Genomic DNA, 19961 nt, shown 5'->3' with positions numbered 1-19961 from the left:
ATAGGTTACTTTTATCCCGGGAATTCAAAGAGTTCCCACGGGATTTTTTAAAAACCTAAATCCACGCGGAAAAGAAGAGAAAAAGAGAGTAAAAGTAGACAGGGAAGCACTTATCTCTATGAGATATCTCTACCAGTGATACTTGGCAGTGTGAGAGGTTGAGAGGGAGTAGAATAGGTACAACAAAGAAGATAGAAATTTTCTATACTAAGTACGACAAATAAAAGGTCTATGAATAGAAGGTAGCTATATTATTTCCCAAGTCTGATCCTCCGCGATACAAATAAATCAAAGGAAAATTCCATAATCAGCTCGACCCTTTCCAATCACGTTCGGAAATGAAATCAATACGGGAATCTTTGGGTCCTTATTGAGTCGAGGTACTTACCTGTACTGTACAGGATCTAGAGATGGACCATTTCACAGATAGCATGTGAAAACGAACGTGGAAAGACCTTTCACAACTTTATGTTCTCAAATTGTAACACTTGCTAGTTGCTATTGTGCTCACTCGCCATTTTAGCTCTATGTGTCATGTCAAAAGAAACTAACATTATACTTTTTACGTGTCAGTCTGTACAACGTTCGTTTTAGTAAGTAAGTAAGTAATAGGTACGCAAAACCTGAAAGTAGTTTGTTCACAATCAGTAGCAGAAGCGATTGCAATTTTCACTACGGGTTATATTTTGACCAAAAAAACCCGGCCAAGTTCGAGTCAGGCTTCTGTACAACGGCAACGAGGGTTCTGTACGACAGTCGTATTTTGCACGATAATTCAAAAAATATAATGCATAAAAATAAATAACAATCTATTTTAGAATGCACAAGTGAAGACCTTTCATATGATACCCCACTTGATATAGTTATCTTTCTTCGAAAATTGAAAATACTAATTATTAGTTCATGACCACAACTTATTTTTTTTTGTGTGATGTGACCACAAATTCACGGTTTTCAGATTTTCCCCGAATGTCTGCTAGCCTATAAGACCTACCTACCTGCCAAATTTCATGATTCTAGGTCAACGGGAAGTACCCTGTATTTTTCTTGACAGACAGACAACAAAGTGATCCTATAAGGGTTCCGTTTTTCCTTTTGAGGTACGGAACCCTAAAAATACTTAAATCTCCTGCAAGTTTGAACACCTAGCTGAATGACGTTTCAATTACGTATAATCGCCTGTGAAGTAAAAATAATAATTTCACCAAAAGAAAATGATTTAAAATCAGCAACCTTGGTCCCTAACAGGATCCCTTCATTTACTGGACGATAAATATTTTACGAGGGATGCTTTTTACAGGGTAGTAGGTATTGGTTTATCATGATTTGTTCAACTTGCCTTGAGTGAATTTTTTCATGTGAAACAAAGTGCCTACCTAGGTAGTGAATAAATAAAACTGGTCAAGTGCGAGTCGGTTTCGCACACGGGTTCCGTACATCACATATGGGGTGTAACCAGAACGCTGGCAAAAACGAAGACAGGTGATAGTAGTGATGATCAGTGATATGTCACCACAAAAAAAAAAAAACGCGAAAAAATATTTAAAATATCCTATATTTTGTAAAATTTCACGATATATTGCAAATAAAACAATTGACTGACGCTAGAGGTCAACGAACGTTCCGTAAGTAGGCCATTTGGAGACAAGTTTAAAAATCTATTAAAAATATTCTCCTGAAAAAAGCATATTACACAATTGAAGATTATATCTAAATGATAAAAGAGCGTGGATTTGACCTGCAGCTCGTTCCGGCAATGCACAGGACTGCAAATACTATTTCATACATGGCATAATCTTGTACCTAAATCAAATATTTGAAAAGAGCAACCGCCGAGTTTCTTGCTGGTTCTTCTCGGTAGGAAAGGCATTCCGAACCAGTGGTAGATGCATCCGACTATTCGTAAGTACTTGTAAAAGTTTGTACGAATAAAAAAGATTTTCATTTCAATGCCGTGTCGTAGGCGGGGCATTGACCCGATTTTTGCACTATACATTGCAGGTTTTAATAAATACTAAATCACTAAAACTACAAAATGAAGCAAACGGTTATTGGCATTTTGGCTTAGTTAATGTAATAATAACGCTAGTTTTTGCTAACGTTCTGGTTACACCCTGTATTCATTACTATCCGATTAGGCATGCTATAATTTCCTTTAACTCCGGAAGCTTAGTTGGTAAACTATTAATGAAAAGTCAAAGTCACAACAGCTATGCTGGGTTTAACTCGAGTTTAACTCTTTAGATCGAAACAAAAAGTTACCGATTCAAGCAGTGTTAGTCGCTCAGTTCGAGCTCAGCTCACAAACTATTAGGAAGTTGGTCGGAAGTTCGGAACTACGGTTCCGTATCATCCGATCAGCCACTCTGCCATCAAACTTTGACAGATCAATTCGATTTTCGCAATAGTTCATCGCTTTTAGGGTTCCGTACCTCGAAAGGAAAAAACCGGTTCCGGTTCGCACACGAATGGCTCCGTACCATCGTACAAGGTATAACACAATGTACTTTTTAAATGTTTTTTTTACATGGCAGCCATTTTAAAAAGGAATAAAAATCGATTTTAGAATGTACAGGTAAAGCCCTTTCATTTATGAACATGCATTTTGATTTTTTGTAATGTAACCACAAATTCACGGTTTTGGTTTTTCCCTTTAGGTACGTGTGTGCTATTCCTACCTACCTGCCAAAATTTCATGATTTTAGGTCAACTGGAATCACCTATAGCTTTCTTGACAGACGACAGACAGACTGAAAACGAAGGGATCTTATAAGAGCTCCTTTTTCCTTTCAAGGTACGGGACCCTAAAAATGAAGATCATCACATCAACACAGAAAGAAAGAGAATAAAAATTTCAAAGATTGCAGGAGTTTTATTTCACTTTTTCCTTAAAACTTCATGTAAATAAGTGATAGACGTAATATAGGTACTTAGTAAGTAAATAGATATTGTAGTTAAAAGGTCGAAAGTGCAAGCTTATCTACATTCTGTAAGTTATTCCTACTTGATGCGTACATACAATCATTTACATTTAATTATTATTATACTTAAATATTCTAATGTTATATTCTTGAAACAAACTTTATAATAGCCTAGGAGCGGGTGAAGTAGTATACGACAGGTCGAGATGGCAATCGGGGTGTGAGGTACCCGCGCCGTGGTTGCCGAGGCTGTGCGGGTGTGCGGGGCGCCCCAGCCCGATTGCCATCTCGACCTGTCGCATACTATAATACTATTTATACATTAAAATGTATGAGCACAGAGTTAAGTCCCTGGTACATATCTATATTAAATACTAGATGATGCCTGCGACTTCGTCCGCGTGGATTTAAGTTTTTAAAAATCCCATGGGAACTCTTCGATTTTCCGGGGAAAAACCAGCCTATGTCCTTCCAAGCTATATCTATACCAAATTTCGTTAAAATTGGTTGAACAGATGAGCCGTGAAAGGCTAGACATACAGACAGACACACTTTCGCATTTATAATATTTAAAAAAAACATTTAAACTTTTACAAGTATTTTTGAATCGTCAGAGGCATCTACCACTGGTTGGGAATGCCTTTCCTACCGAGAAGAACCAGCAAGAAACTCGGCGGTTGCTCTTTATTAGTATGGATATGGATAAAACTTATTAGTACCTACTATATTTACATGTTTCTTTTTGTGTCTTTCTTTTTGGTGTACTATAAAGAATATTAAAAAAAAAAAAAAAAAACTACTAAGTAGGTACAATTACGTACCTAATGTAATCTTACGTGACCTAATTAAACCTTGCAAGTCGTACCCGCATGGAATACTGTCTACATTACTGCCTGCTACGTATATTACGCTTAACAGCCAGGCTGATTCTTTGCAACATCATTCTAATAAGGTATTTGGGTGTTTGAGAAGGTCAGCTCTTCGCTTATGACCTGTCCGACCGGTTCAAAGATAAGGCCATTCACAAACGAAGCGTTTTACAAGTTGCTGTTTAAAACGCTAATCAGTACCCTTATTATAAATGCGAAAGCGTGTTTCTTTGTTGGTTTGTTGGTTTGTCCTTCAATCACGTCGCAACGGTGCTACGGATTGACGTGATTTTTTGCATGGGTATAGATAAAGACCTGGAGAGTGACATAGGCTACTTTTTATCCCGGAAAATCAAATAGTTCCCACGGGATTTTTTAAAAACCTAATTCCACGCGGACGAAGTCGCGGGCATCAGCTAGTAATTTATATGTAACGATAATAACGTAATGTTTAAAGAATATTAGCCATGTTTAATGACTACTATTCCCCATTCCTCTCCAACTAAGCGTCAAGCTTGTGCTAGGAGTAGGTACGACAATAGTGCAACGGGCGGGGTTTGAAGCGTCGACCTTTCGGTTTTCAGTCCACTCCTTTACCGGTTCAGCCATTGACTGCATCATCACTTACCATCAGGTGAGATTGTAGTCAAGGGCTAACTTGTATCTGAATAAATAATAAAAATAAAAATGGTGGTAAAAAGATGCAAGGGAGATATAAATCCCGCTTTCTAGTGCGCGTGGCCGCCATTTTAGTGACGTCAGCACTTGACTGAAGTTTCAAGCTGATGGTTTATTTTTATTTCGGCTGACGTCAAAATGACGTCATTTCGATGTTAATGGGACATGGTTCCAGCGCAATAGCAATTTGCGGGACTTATAAGACTGAAAAGCGCACTCATAGCTTTGATTGAGCGGTGCGTTTAATAAAAAGCTTGTTAATAAAGTCTAGTATGGAAACACCTTTAGTTATTTCGCGTCATGGCTCATACTAAGACGTAATTATAAGTAACCGGACGTACTCACCGTCTTGCGTCTAAATTATGTAGTTTTATTATTTACAAAATAAATTAATATAGTCTTACAAAATGTTATAAACAGTTAAAATATAGCTAACGTGCATTTTCAACGGCTATCATCTATCTGTGATCTGTCGATAATTTGTGTGTGTGTGTGTGTGCTTACATACTTATTGTATGTAGTGTCGTAGTGAGCATATGAAACGGTACTTATTTAGCAAAACGTTGTCAAAAATTGTATGAACTTTGATAGATTGAATATAGAAAATGGACGTAAATATTTATAATTCGAATATGTTGTTTAGTTTCGTGTCTAAAAAGTGATTTCGTAATAAATAATGAAGCGAGTGGTGTTATGTGTTTGTTTTGTTCTGACGATTGTGGGGAACGACAGTCGGGTGTGGATGCCAGTAGGCAGCCCCATCATCAGCGCGTACCCGTGCAAGAACACGAAGGACATAGTAGTGTGGTTCGAGCCGGGGCTGCCTCCGAAGGACAACAACCATTACTTCGTGTACATTAACAAGAACTTCCCCGCGGATAGTGTCACTAAAGTGTACTTTGATGCTGAAGTTAACATCACCTTCACTGTCAGATCGGTACGCGATAGATACATATTACATAAAATCAAAATCAAAATCTATTTATTTGTTGAAATAGGTATATGTAAGGTGTTGGTACAATTTTTATGTCACTCTATTTCATGCCTATGTGAATCGTACAAATTTTAGCGTTAAAACTATAAAACTATACAATTACGTCGACATAAGTTGCGCTAACAATCAACTATATTATTATAATTATTATACATCTAATCTATAAGCTAACATTAGTTTTAAATTAATTTTAACTATTACTTTAATATTTACATACTTTAATCTTTACTTATACTAACTTTAACCATTTTGTTGTTTAAAATTTTTATCATAGCATACTAGATGCACCTCCATTGCGGGAAACCTGCTGCCCTACCGCGGTTGTTTGACAGCTTCAATGTCACGATCGCAATCATCTCTGATTGGTTAATGCTCGCTCACTATTGGCTACAATGCATAGTTGCAACAAGAATCGCACAAATTCAGCCAATCGGAACAATTGAGATTGTAATAATGATTGATGCTGGTTTTAGACAATCGCCCTACTGCATCAATCATTATTACAATCTCAATTGTTATGATTGGCTGAATTTGTGCGATTCTTGTTGCAACAATGCATTGTGGCCAATAGTGAGCGAGCGTCAACCAATCAGAGGTGATTGCGATCGTGACATTGTAGATTTCATTCTCCCGCAATCGCGCAGCAGGGTAGAGATAGAAATCGGGATGGGGACGCCCCGCACACCCGCACAGTCCTCGCGCTAACCCGGTGCGGGATAGCGCAGGTGACGTGCGGGCGTGAGGGGAGTCTCCCCGCCTCATACCCCAATTGCCATCTCGACCTGTCGCGTACTATAATAAAAACCGGCCAAGTGCGAGTCCGACTCGCGCACCGAGGAAGGGTTTGTATTGCAGTCGAATACGACTAACATGTCGTATTTGAAAAATATTTTGACATGTTCGACATGTTTAGATAGCGACAAGCGATAGATAGATCTCATACTCTTTATTACTGTGCACACCATAAAATATTTTTTATTCCAACACAATATACGAGTGAGTTGACAGCGATCTCACTTGGTGGTAAGTGATAATGCAGTCTAAGATGGAAGCGGCCCAACTTGAAAGGGGTATGCCAGTTTTTATTAAACCCATATCCTTTATCGCTTTATACACGGTAACGTACCGGAACGCTAAATCGCTTGGCGGTGGCGGTTTGTCCAAATTGTTCCGGGAAATGAACCAGGAACCTCTCTCTTATAAGACGTCAGCGTTCATCAATGCACAAGGGAGGTCGATTATGGAAAAAATAAGAATAGAAACATCGAAGTTCTAAGCGTAATAATTCGATAAATAGAAATATGAAATCTAAATAGTGGTGAGCTCTCAGGCAACCTAAGATGAAAGAAAATACAAGGATAAAATAGACTGCAGGCAGGGATCGATTGACCGATATTTTTGTACCGTTACCCAAGTACCGTTATGTTAACATTAAAAAAACTGGTCGCACAGGGTTGCGTAGGTATGTACCATCGTACTAGAAATAACACATTTTTTTTAATTTTCATGGTTTAATTTTTTGGTGCTACGACAATAGAAATACATATTATTCTGTGAAAATTTTAACTCTCTACCTATTACGGTTCATAAGATATAGCCTGCTGACAAACAGACGGACGGACAGTAATAGGGTCTCGTTGGCAGCCTTCCGGCACTACTAACCCAAAAAAGACCGCCGTGGCCGCCATCTTGTGACGCGGGCGGTATAGCTGTCATTATGATCCGAAGAGGTAGGGTTAGCAAAAACGCTATAGGTAATCATAAATGTTTACCTACACTCATTATTTGTAGGTACACCGTAACAAACATAAGGAAAACACAATAAAATTATGAATAGAAATACGAAAAAAACTACTCAACGCTTAGGGTCGATTCATACTGACGGCTAATTATAAATTACTAGCTTATGCGCGCGACTTCATCTGCGTGGATTTACATTTTTCAAAATCCCTCGGGAACTCTTTGATTTTCTGGGATAAAAAGTAGCCTATGTCGTAGCCTAGCCCGGGATGCAAGCTATTTCTGTACCAAATTTCGTCAGAATCGGTTGAACGGATAGGCCATGAAAGGCTAGCAGACAGACTGACAGACAGATAGACAGACAGACATACACGCTTTCATATTTATAATATTAGTATGGAATTATGGATTATACAAATTCGAATAATAATTCAATCTTTTAGGACGAAAAGAAATTCCAAAGATTTTCTCTGACCGACGGCGACAGCTTCACGCTTCGCTTCTTCGTGCAGCACGCAGGCCTCGGCTTCGCTGTAAAGGGGACCATACCCGGCCTCACGCCCTACCTGACGGGCCTCACCATCAACGATGTGGAGTACTGCAATGAACCGGATGTTGTGAGTTTGGGGATGGGAGAGAAAGAAGTGGAGGGTTTGGCATGTTTCAACACGTTTTCCGGTGCCATTAGTGTATCTTCCTTCACTGTGGACCCCAACGTTTTGATTAGTTTTTCGAACTATGAGTATGTTATAAATACTATCTGTCCCGGCTGTTTTTTGAGTCAAAACCGCGGCGCGTGCGCGGACGGACTCCCTTGAAAAAGGACCCCGGATGGGTTCGAAACTAGTCGGGCTAACGTCGACTACACACGTGAGTAAGCCGGGACAGATAATATTTATAATGGAAATCACTCACGGTAGTTTAAACGCTAAAATATGAGTATGTTCCCTATATCCATTGCCACTTCAGCTTCACAGCCCGTCGAGATATGTCGGTATCGGTTACTCTGATTTTACAGATCAGTCGTCAGAATCGTTGGACGGAGAAAACCCTTCTCTTTATTGATTGATCATAATAATTATAGAGAAACTCCGAGCTATTGCGCTCTCTAGCGTTTACTAAGTGAGCCTGAGCGTTCTTATGACGCCTATAGTATATTTTATTTTATTTTAATTTTTATTTTATTTTATTAGATATGCCAACGATAAATTGTAACAACATTCACAAATATTAAAAACATGCACAAACAATTCCAGTCCTACTACAATCATCAATTATAGGCATATACAGCATTACATAAGTCTCCGATTGTGTTAACAATAAGCTACCTACATTACAAACTTTTAACATTAACCACTAATTAGTAAATATAATCTACAGCTAAATTAATAGATACAGTTGCTTAATTAATTAAATTAGATAAGAGTCAGATAAGGATAACAATTTAAGCATTTTAGGAGTATAGTTATCGACCAGTGATTTTAAGACTAATGGAACTTCTGTGGTCAGGGTTTCCTCCACGAGTACGCAGCGGAGACCGGCAGCGCGCCACAGAACTGCGGCCGGCGGAAGGTGGAGCACACCGAGCTGATCGTGAACGGAGCGCCCACCAAGCCCGGCGACTGGCCGTGGCACGTCGCGCTCTACACCCTCAAAGACACGGTCTTCAAGTACATATGCGGGGGCACCCTCGTTTCTAAGAACTTTGTGCTGACGGGTAAGGGGTTTCTGAAGCGTAGTTTGGAATGGAAATGAAATAAGGGTTTACTACAGTACGCGGCCGAAAGTAATCGACCTTTAGAAGGAGATAGCAAATTTGTAGAGCACTGTCTCTGTCGTTGAGTCCGACAAAACGTCATATAGGTATGAGTGTCAGAGACAACGCTCTACAAATCCGAAATGTCATTCTAAAGGCCGATGTACATTACTTTCGGCCATGTACTGTATCGATGTAATACATCGATGTGTACAAATGTGTAGAGGATCCCGCTTTATTTCGTTCGCGGTGATTTATGGTTTTTTTAAAATTCCGACGTAAACTCTGTTTTTCTAATAAAAAAATAAAGAAAAGAAAAGAAAATGCATTTATTTGTTGCTTCGTACTGGAACGCCAAATCGCTTGGCGGCACGGCTTTGCCAGTAGCGTGGTAACTAGCCACGGCCTCCCCACAGACCAGAAAGTTAGAAATAATAAAATTCCAAATCCCACAAATAAGACCACGGCGCTTACCACTGCGCTAGAGAGGTCGTTAAAGGTGTGTGAAGTCTTCCGATCCGCACTACGCCACCTTGATAGAAATCCATATTCAGTAGAGGCTGACGATGTATTGAGATGATGATGATGATGATGATGATGTTGATGATGATGATGATGATGATGATGATGATGATGATGATGATGATGATGATGATGATGATGATGATGATGATGATGATGATGATGATGATGATGATGATGATGATGATGATCATGATGATGACGATGAGTGTTTTCTTTGCCAGCTGCCCACTGCGCCACATCGAGAGGAACTCCGTTCACGCCGGATGTGCTGAGCGTGGTGCTGGGGAAGTATAACCTGAAGGGTGGAGACAAAGAATCTGAAGAGAGGCAAGTACGTATACCACTGAATCCTCATCACAGGACTCGAACATTAGACAAGAAAAGATTAGTGTCTGATACAACACAGGAAAAAATATCTTGTAATAAGTGCTACTACACGGTGTAACCAGAACGCTGGCAAAAAGCAGTGCAAAGACAGGGTGATAGTAGTGATGAACAGTGATATGATACCACAAAAAACGCAAATATCCTATATTTTGTAAAATTTCACGATACATTCAACATCTGACTGACGCTAGAGGTCAACGAACGCTCTGAAAGTAAGCCATTCGGACTTCGGAGTCAATGCCGCGTCGTAAGCGGAGCATTGACCCGAATTTTGCGCGCTTTACATTGCCGGTTTGAAAAATACTAAATTACTAAAACTAAATTAAATGAGGCAAATGGTTATTGGTATTGGATTGTGTTTAGGTAGTATAACAATAACGCTAAGTTTTTGCTAACGTTCTGGTTACACCGTTTATGATCTCATAACAACCAATACGACTGAATTTTTTATAAGAACTTTATTATAACACACAGATTTCTGCATGAGTATAGGTTTATGATTTATGATTTATTTATTCATTTGCTTTCATGGTTACATGAAGCCCCGTTAGGGCATTGCAAAGTTAGGTACATTAACAATACATACATGCTAAATATACAGGGTTACAGGAAAAGAGGACACGATCCCGTCAAAGGGCTATAGCACAGGACATCAGCCATCAAACGACCCCCAAAGCGCTTATGCGGCTTAGGTAAAGACCGAAAGTCACATAGGCAACTTATATCCAGTGAAATTCAAATAGTTCCCAAAGAATTAAAAAAAACAAGTCCATGCAAACGAAGTCGCAGGCAAAGTTTTGTATTTAATAACTTCAAGAAGTTAGACCTGTGCAAACACAATATAACTTTTCTGATAGTATTTAATTTAATTTAATTTAAAGTAACTTTATTGTTAATAGATTTACAGAGTGTAAGAATACAGGATACACTTAAAAAACAAAGGGCGACCTTATCACTAAAGTGATCTCTTCCAGGCAACCCATACTTAAGAACTTATAGAACTGTAAGACGGGGAGTCGCAATGTAGCTATAAATATAATATATATAGGTATATATAAACACATACACTCTAATAGGTACATACTATAAAATATAATATAATATATACAATATACATGTATATAAATACTATATAAAATCAATATAGTATAATTAAATTTTATTTAGTATTTTTCTGATAGTATTTGGTATTTTTCTGATGGTAGGTATCTGGCATTTTTTTTAGGTTCACAGAATAATAATTCACGAGCACTATCAGCACCGGAAGTTGTCTAACGACATCGCCCTGTTGAAGTTGAGGACTGAAGTCGCCTTCAATGACTACATCCAGCCAGCGTGCCTGTGGTACCGGCGCGCCACTGAGCGACTGAACACCAGCACTATCTTAGGCACTGTAAGTTGAGGAATGACCTGGAGAAGGTGGATGAGGAAGGCGGAGGACCGCGTTTGGTGGCGCACTCTGAAAAAGGTTGACTCTTCCAAACTAAAATTATCATAAATAGGAAAGTCTTTCTGCTACCTTCTTACGGCCCTTTTGCTGAACTGATTTTACGAAATTTGGTACAGAGATAGCTTGTATCCCAGAGACGGGCATAGGCAATGTTTATCCCGGAAAAATAAAAGGAGTTAAAAACAATGGAAAATAAAAATTTCAAGCTAAAGGAATTTACCAGGATCTTTAAACAGTTTAAACTCACGGACGAAGTCGCTGGTACCTTCTATTTATGTTTACTATTTTCTCAGATAGTAGGATGGGGCTTCAACATAAACGACACGCTGTCAGAGACTCTGCAGCAAGCCAGCATGCCGATGGTTTCAGAAAGCACCTGTATAAAGAGCAACCCGCTCTTCTACGGCAAGGCACTCAACGGCAAAAAGTTCTGTGCAGGCTATCATAACGGTAACTAATAACGGTTTCATTATTATCGTTACAATATCGGTATCAAACTCACGGTATCGGATCAGAGACTCTGCAGCAAGCCAGCATGCCGATGGTCTCAGAAAGCACCTGTATACCCCGCTGTTCTACGGCAAGGCACTGAACGACAAGAAATTCTATGCGGGCTTTCATAACGGTATCATTATATCGGTAAAAAACGTCATCTTTGTCAAATTCTACAACAAGCTACTTTTCTGATGATCTGCGTGATCACTTTACACACAGGACACTTTAACAGCAAGAAGTTCTGTGCGGGTTATAATGCTAACTAATAACGGTTTCATTATTATCGTTACAATATCGGTATCTCACGGTATCGGATCAGAGACTTCAAGAAGCCACCACTAGCCACTAAAGTTGCCGTCAAGTTTCCCCTTTGTTCTTGTTTAAATATTCTAAGCCTTTGTTCTCCAATAACGCCCTCCTATGAATGTCATTCAAGTGCCAAAAGAGCCTTGTCGCAGCACTGTACCTAATAAATTGTGTAAGGACTAATTTTGTCATTGTTAAAGTTAACTTAGAAACAATTGTTTTTTTTAAACTTGGGTTGTTTACAGGTACGTCGGCATGCAATGGCGATAGTGGAGGTGCTTTTCAGGTAAGAATGAAAAAAGCAGGCCACAAAAAACATTCTTTAAAAATATGATGGCGCGGCGGCCTGGGAGCCCTTACAAGAAATCTATGACCAACAGTAGAGTCTATCGTTTCATGAGGATTATGGCATAGAAATACATATTGTATACCAAAGTAATCTTGTAAAGTAATGCCTATAGTTAGGGTTGCCGGGTCGCCAAACCTACTAGCCGGACAGACCAGCCAGTTTGGCCGGACATTTGGGTAGAAAGGCCGGACACCCTACATTATTGAGGATTTTGTGTCTTAGTATTAATAGGTGTGGTAAAAAAATTTGCATGTAAAATCAAGCTTTTTTTATTGTCATAAATCTTGTTGTCAGGCGGTGCTTCCGCCTGCGGGAGCGACCGACAGTCGACTCGCCTGTGTTCGGCCACGCTCGTTTACGAAATTTAAAAGCCTAACAAAAGCCGGACAAGCCGGACACCGGTTATTTTGGCCGGACAAGCAATCAAAAACGCCTGGCAACCCTACCTAGTCATGCAAAAAATATATTTGTAATCTGTGCACCTCTTTCCGCTCAGTCTATATATACCCAGTAACCGTAAAACATTTAGATTTTGGTAACGCGTACTTTATAACGTACTCGTTCCCAGTACGTGTACAAAGAACGCGTTACTTTTGGTACCGTGACTACCGTTTCATTTTTTCTTCAGGTTTTCATCCCGGATAAGGTGCAAACTCAGAAGGATAAGGTGTTGGGCAGTTGGCACGTGCGAGGGATCGTGTCCAACACGATCGCACGCGTCGACGCGCCGATCTGCGACCCCACCCAGTATACCGTGCTCACTGATGTTGAGAAATATCGAGACTGGATCGACAGCCACCTGGAGGACTAGTTTCATTACAGTTGAGCCATTACGAACGTGTGAACTGAGTCACAAATAATTTTTAGGGTTCCGTACCTCAAAAGGAAAAAGGAACCCTTTTAGATTAGATTTATTTATTTGCTTTCATGTACATTAGATGTAGAATCACTTTGTTGTCAAGTAAACTTTGGGTTGGAAGGGTACTTCCCGTTGACCTAGAAGCATGAAATTTGGCAGTTAGGTAGGTCTTGTAGCACAAGTAAAGGAAAAATCCAAAAACCTTGAATTTGTGGTTACATCACAAATGAAAAATGAAAATGTGTTCATAAACTAATTTAGTATTTTCAACTGTCAAGGTAAGATCACAATACCAAGTGGGGTATGAAAGGACTTTACCTGTAAATTCTAAAACCAACGACTTCTGCAGCATTCTCACAATCCAATGATCGTAGTGATTTATGACTCAGTTCGCTCGTTTGTAATGGCTCAACTATAGTGCAGATTGATCAATAGCACCTTCCTACTACTATACTCTATTCGAAGAAAGAAGTTAATATAGCACTCTCTCTGTTACGCAATCCCATACAAATGACAAAGACAAGAAAGTCAGGAGGTGTTAACCATTTTGAGTGACCAACCAATCACAAACGAACCCATGTTTTCCGTACTAACTTTTTTCCATGGATAGAACAGTACATGAGTACAGTAAACATAATCTATGTTTCCGTTTGTGATTGGATGGTGCCTCAAAATGGTTAACGCTCATTGAGTTTTCCCTTTATCATTTGTATCGGATTACGTAACAGAGAGAGCGCTACATTAATTAAACGCTCCGTGGATAGAGTATGAACCGCCCCACATGAATGTTGAGTCAAATCCACCACATAATATGTTGGATAGACCAGAATCTAGATGGCGCTGTTCGTAATTACGTCTTGGTATTGTTATCCATTCAAGAAAAATTATGTACTGTATTCAGCCTTGGGTTCACAATAAACCTGCATACCTATTTAGCACGAGACTGATTTATTTTTGTAGTTTTATTTTATTCGTTTATTTGCAATCAACAGCGATACCTACAATATAATTTTACATAATAACAGACTGAAAATAAGGCCAAATAGGATTACAATTTTTTTTACAGATTACTTAAATAGTAATTAATTATAAATTTATAACAGTACGTTTGATAATTTAAACAAGCTTTACAATATAATCATATGAAAATATAAAAGTCAATTAACTAGTAAAAATACCTAGTAGGTGATTCACAACATATGTATGTGTGTGTGGATGTGTGAGTGTATGTGTGGCTGTGTGTGTGTGGGTGTGTGTTTGTGTGTGGGAGAAAGAGAGAATACGTGAGAGAGTATGCGTGAGTGCGTGCTTGTATAGTTGTATAGATACTAGTATAATTATTATTAGTTACATATTATTATTTTTCCGATGCAGTTTAATTATTTGCTTTTTTAATTGCATTTTGGACAAATTACTTACTATTACTTCTTTTGATCGATAGCTACTTGGACAATTAATGCTGGACACACTAGTAAAACCTCACACGAATATTAAGTGACAGGGCCTTCTCCGGTTGGCCGAAGGCCAAGCGGGGGTACGGGCCTCGAGGCGTAGTCTCCTTACCCGGGTAGGGCGCGGGGTATTCATGTTACCCCGGTGTTGGTCTTCTAGCCGGAATTACACCGGCTAGGGCCCGCCTTCTTGGCTTGGGGCCTCGTGGCTGGTTGCGTTCCCCGCGCTGCGGGCGATAGATTCGCCGTCGCGCGCGGGGGTGGTGTGGTGACGATAGGCTGAGATAGTGTCATATCCGGTGGGTCTCGCGTCGTCATCATCATCGCTAGGATCGCCTGCGTGCCACGCTAGTGGTGGCGGTCGTAGGAGTTCCCGAGGCAGAGGACGCCCGGTCGGTGGTCGAATGGTCAGCGGAGCGATGCCGTGAAGGTGTGTGTAAGGTCCGTAGTCCGCGCGCGCAAGTGTACGGACGTACTCCTCCACGGTGGGCGTCTTGAGGTCGCGATGAATGACATCATTCCTCACGTACCTCGGCGCTCCTACGATCATGCGTAGGCACTTGTTCTGCTGGACTTGTAAGCGGCTCTTCTGGTGTTCTGAACAGAGAGCATACCAGGCAGGAGCCGCGTACGTCAGACGTGAGCGGACATAGGCTCCGTAGATCCGGAGCTTGGTCTTCAGTGAGAGGCTTGAGGTAAGGATCTGATCCACGGCGTGATTCACAGTGGGGATCATGCTCAGGCTATTGTCGATGCGACACCCCAAGTAGCACACCGAAGTCTGCCACTCTATGCCCTGCCCTCGCAGTTGGAGCTGACGTAAAGGCTTCCGAATGCCGAACAGGATCGCGGCAGTCTTCCAATATTAAGTCAAACCTTTCAAACGTGTTGCAAATAGCTGAATCTAGATGGCGCTGTTTCTAATTACGTCGCGATATTGTTAGCCGTACAAGTGCATAAACAAAGTTATATTCTAAATATTCAAAATTGACAAAATAATATAACACCCCCGTAATCAAACTAATAGTGTAAAGGCGAAAGTTCGTATGTGTGTGTGTGTGTGTGTGTGTGTGTGTGTGTGTTTGTTATTCTTTCCTTCAAAAACTACTGGACGGATTTGGCTGAAATTTGGAATGGAGATAGATTATAATATCTTGGATTATCACATAGGCTACTTTTATTCCTAAATATCCATGGTTCCCACAGGATTTTTAAACATATATCCACGCGGACGAAGTCGCGGGCATAATTATTTTTTATTGAACAGAGAAAAAAACAGGCTTTTCATCCTCCGTAATCTATATGATACATAATACTCACATACGAGAAAAATATCGCATTACAGAAAGCTTTTTAGATGTCTCCACCAATTAGTTTCAAAGCGTAGGTATATTACATAACATAACATTGTAACAGGTATAATGATGTAATATAAACAACTGTATCGAATTTAATATTATTACGAGATAATTTTTTCTCAAGTACCTAAAGAACCTAACCTAAGTATCTACCTAAAGAAAAAACTTCAAGTACCTAAAGAAAAAAGAATCCTTAACATCCAATTAAGAGCGTAGAACGAATTACACTAAATAAGATTAACCTATCGCCACGTTACCACCTACTAAGTATGGGGCTCCTCTCAGAATGAGAAGGTTATAATGCAGAGGGCAACCGCCGAGTTTCTTGTTGGTTCTTTTCGGTAGTGCGGGCATTCCGGACCAGTGGTATGAGGAACTTTTCAATCCTCTCCAAGGAAATATTATTTATTTGCAAAAAATATTTGTCACAAAAAACAAACCCGAGTACGGAACCCTAGCATTGGTGCGCGAGTCTAACTCGCACTTGGCCGGATTTTTTGAAAACGTTTTCCAATTGAATATTGAATGTTTTTTGAAAACATGTCTGTGATTGGTTGGTGTCTCAAAATGGTTACTGAGATTTTCGTCTCTATCATTTGTATGGGACTACGTAACAGAGAGAGCCCTATACTAACTTCTTTGCATAGGTATTTTAAGCTCGAATACAAAAATAACCACAAAGCCTAAGCAATTTTAATAAAACAAATGAAAAAAGCAAGCAATTTGGAATAATTTCATTCGAAGCAATATAAATTCAGACAAGCAAGAGACATCTGCCAACAAATTATTCTCTTCGAGCGAAAATATACAAGTATCGCTCTTTAGATTACATATAAAATGCAGATTGAAACTTTTTCTTGAATAATGTAATCTATCCCAAAATCTTTAATCAGTAGAATTTGGTAGAATTCAATTTTTTACAGGTATTTTGATACAAATATTTTACTTGATAGAGCTGTGATAGCCTAGTGGTTAGGACGTCCGCCTTCTAATCGGAGGTCGGGGGTTCGATCCCGGGCACGCACCTCTCACTTTGCGGAGTTATGTGCGTTTTATGTAATTAAACACTTGCTTTAACGGTAAATGAAAACATCGTAAGGAAACGATAGACAACAAAGTGATCCTATAAGGGTTTCTTTTTCCTTTTGAGGTATACCCTCCTATAACCCTAAAAAGTACTAATTTAAGCCCTGCAAATATCCCATCCTATGGCGAAACCGAAATGCCGATATATTGACACATAAACCAGTTTTCCCAGACACTAGGGACAGAAAGTAAATATTGGAAAACGCGTGTGGATAGCGGTATCCAAGCCCTTTTATGTAGTACATAACACCCTTTCCTTTTAGTTTCAGTATTGCAGCGCTAGTTTTATTCAATAAAAGGGTTTGTTTCTTTTTTTTGTAAACTAACTGACGTTTGTAGTTTTGTAGTTCGTTCACGAAATAACTATAAACGAGTTAGGAGTTTCGAATGAAAACCCGAGTGCTGCTCTCAAAAAAAGTTAATGTTTTTCATTCTATAAAATTTTTTTTTTATTTTATTCAGATACAAGTTAGCCCTTGACTGCAATCTCACCTGGTGGTAAGTGATGATGCAGTCTAAGATGATAGCGGGCTAACCTGGAAGGGGTATGACAGTTTTTATTAAATTACTATAGAACTACAATAACTCTTGTATACATAACATATTGGGTAGTAAATTAAATTATTTTTACTTTTTAGTGTTGGTAGTTATTGAAGTCGGTTTTTATTTTTTATTTTTTATTTATTTTTATTTATGGTACCTATTGGTGGACCTGGAGAGTGATATAGGCTACTTTTTATCCCGAGAAATCCACGGGATTTTTAAAAACCTATATCCACACATACAAAGTCGTGGGCATCAGCTAGTTTAAAATAAATAGAATACCGTTTACGAAAAAAATCTCTTAAATACGCATTGAATTGTAATGTGCGAAAGCATAAACTCTTTATAGTCCAGGGACCCAAAACTAGTTTTCAAAAAGTTGAGTTTCCCGGGGACGGAGAAAAGAGTTTTAACGAATCAGTTATTCATCGCGGAAAATGCTAGCAGTGTTTCAACTTCTGAAATTACGTCGTCCCCACCACCACAGCCCACTGCTAGCGGGCTTGAGTTTTTTTATGCAGAGTAATTCTACCTTAAATTATTTCATTACATTTCATTTCTTCAGCATTGCTACCTTGATTTTTATACGGTGACGAATGAGTTCTTGACTGCAAACTCACCTGGTGATAAGTGATGATGAACACTCTTACCTATAAGTATCATTTATACCTTAGTAAAGTTTGTCAATTAACTTACGGTCTTAGTGCCATTTTGCTCACGCGCCTACTATAGTTGAGCCCTTACGAACGTGCGAACTGGATCATCATTACGATTATAGGGTTGTGAGAAGTCGTTATGGATAAATGGATGCCGTTCGGACGCAGTAGCTCTGGGGCTATCGACAAATCCTTTTTTTTACTGTTACACTGAACACCAGAGCATCAAGTTCCAGTTTCATAAGGCCTGTAAGTGAGAGCGAGAGGTCTGATAAAAATGGTTTATGACTCGGTTCGCACGTTCATAATGGCTCAACTCTAGAGGGCGCCAGGCGCCATGGACTAGAGGCGACCCTGGCGACTAATTCTATACAGTTGGGAGACAATACCAGTAATTAACGTCCGGGAACTTTCCATTGTAATCCGGAACATCCAGGACATGCAAATCGGTCCGTCATTCCACTAACTAGTTACCAGAGATGTAATAAATTATCTCTGCTAAGGATTAGCTTTGATGATCTCCCTATGCGACGCAGTTGGGAACGCTGTTATCTATCCTACTAATATTATAAATGTGAAAGTGTGGATGTTTGAATTAAATGAAATTAATTTCTTCCGTTTATATATTTCAGTTTATTCTTGTAAAACCGTCAAAAATATTTATAAAGTTCCTCTGGAGGGTAAAAAAAATTACCGATGCGTAAAATGAAAGTGCACTCCTTGTATTACGGAACCGCCGAAATGGAAACGTTCAATGGGTTATTTATAAATAAAAACAGCACCACTTTTTTACCAACTTCAAAAGGAGACCGCATTACTTATAATTGTGTGTTTTTAAGGTTCCGTACCTCAAAAGGAAAAACGGAACCCTTATAGGATCACTTTGTTGTCTGTCTGTCTGTCATTCTGTCTGTCTGTCTGTCTGTCACGAAACCTACAGGGTACTTCCCGTTGACCTAGAATCATGAAATTTGGCAGGTAGGTAGATCTTATAGCTGGCTTTAGGGGAAAAATCTGAAAACCGTGAATTTAGGGTTAGATCACACAAACAAAATTAAATTGTTGTCATGAACTAATAATTAGTATTTCAACTTTCGAAGTGAGTGACTATATCAAGTGGGGTATCATATTATTATGAAAGGTCTTCACTTGTACATTCTAAAACAGATTTTGATTTATTTTTATGCATCATAGTTTTTGAATTATCGTGCAAAATGTCGAAAAAATACGACTGTAGTGCGGAACCCTCATTGCGCGAGGCTGACTCGCACTTGGCCGGTTTTTTTACTTTATAGCTAATCTATTATTATTTATTACTATAGCTATTATTACTGTAGAGATCCGCTAAGAAAGGATTTTTGAAAATTCAACTCCTAAGGGGGTTAAATAGGGTTCTGAAATTTGTGTAGTCCACGCGAACGAAAGCGCAGGAATAATCTAGTACTTCATACTTCATAAGCCAGTTAGTCAGTTTTCCTTTAATATAAATAATTATTATAACATAATATAGAGAAACTATTTCGTAGCAAAGCGTTTTA

General features: G+C 39.2%; 2 protein-coding genes across 2 annotated transcripts in view; one reads left to right on the top strand and one right to left on the bottom strand.

Moving 5' to 3' along the window:
- Window positions 1-19961, bottom strand: part of LOC117992749 (uncharacterized) — a 229281-nt gene that overhangs the window by 19685 nt on the left and 189635 nt on the right. The window lies entirely within an intron of this gene.
- Window positions 4779-14280, top strand: LOC117992837 (chymotrypsin-like elastase family member 2A). Its single transcript, XM_069506102.1, has 8 exons — window positions 4779-5405; window positions 7646-7819; window positions 8712-8919; window positions 9705-9814; window positions 11096-11263; window positions 11614-11770; window positions 12367-12407; window positions 13099-14280. The coding sequence occupies exons 1-8, from the start codon at window positions 5145-5147 to the stop codon at window positions 13279-13281; spliced, it is 1302 nt and encodes a 433-aa protein (XP_069362203.1). The 5' UTR covers window positions 4779-5144; the 3' UTR covers window positions 13282-14280.

The sequence above is a fragment of the Maniola hyperantus genome, chromosome 22 (assembly GCF_902806685.2).
Source record: "Maniola hyperantus chromosome 22, iAphHyp1.2, whole genome shotgun sequence".
Lineage (NCBI taxonomy): Eukaryota > Metazoa > Arthropoda > Insecta > Lepidoptera > Nymphalidae > Maniola > Maniola hyperantus.
Note: the sequence above shows the minus strand (reverse complement) of the source record. Positions and strands in the feature narration are given on the sequence as shown.

Coding starts and splice junctions, on each gene's coding strand:
- LOC117992837 (XM_069506102.1), top strand. CDS start 5,145: ATGAAGCGAGTGGTGTTATGTGTTTGTTTTGTTCTGACGATTGTGGGG. Junction 11,264..11,613: donor CCAGCACTATCTTAGGCACT/GTAAGTTGAGGA, acceptor CTATTTTCTCAG/ATAGTAGGATGGGGCTTCAA. Junction 11,771..12,366: donor CTGTGCAGGCTATCATAACG/GTAACTAATAAC, acceptor GGTTGTTTACAG/GTACGTCGGCATGCAATGGC.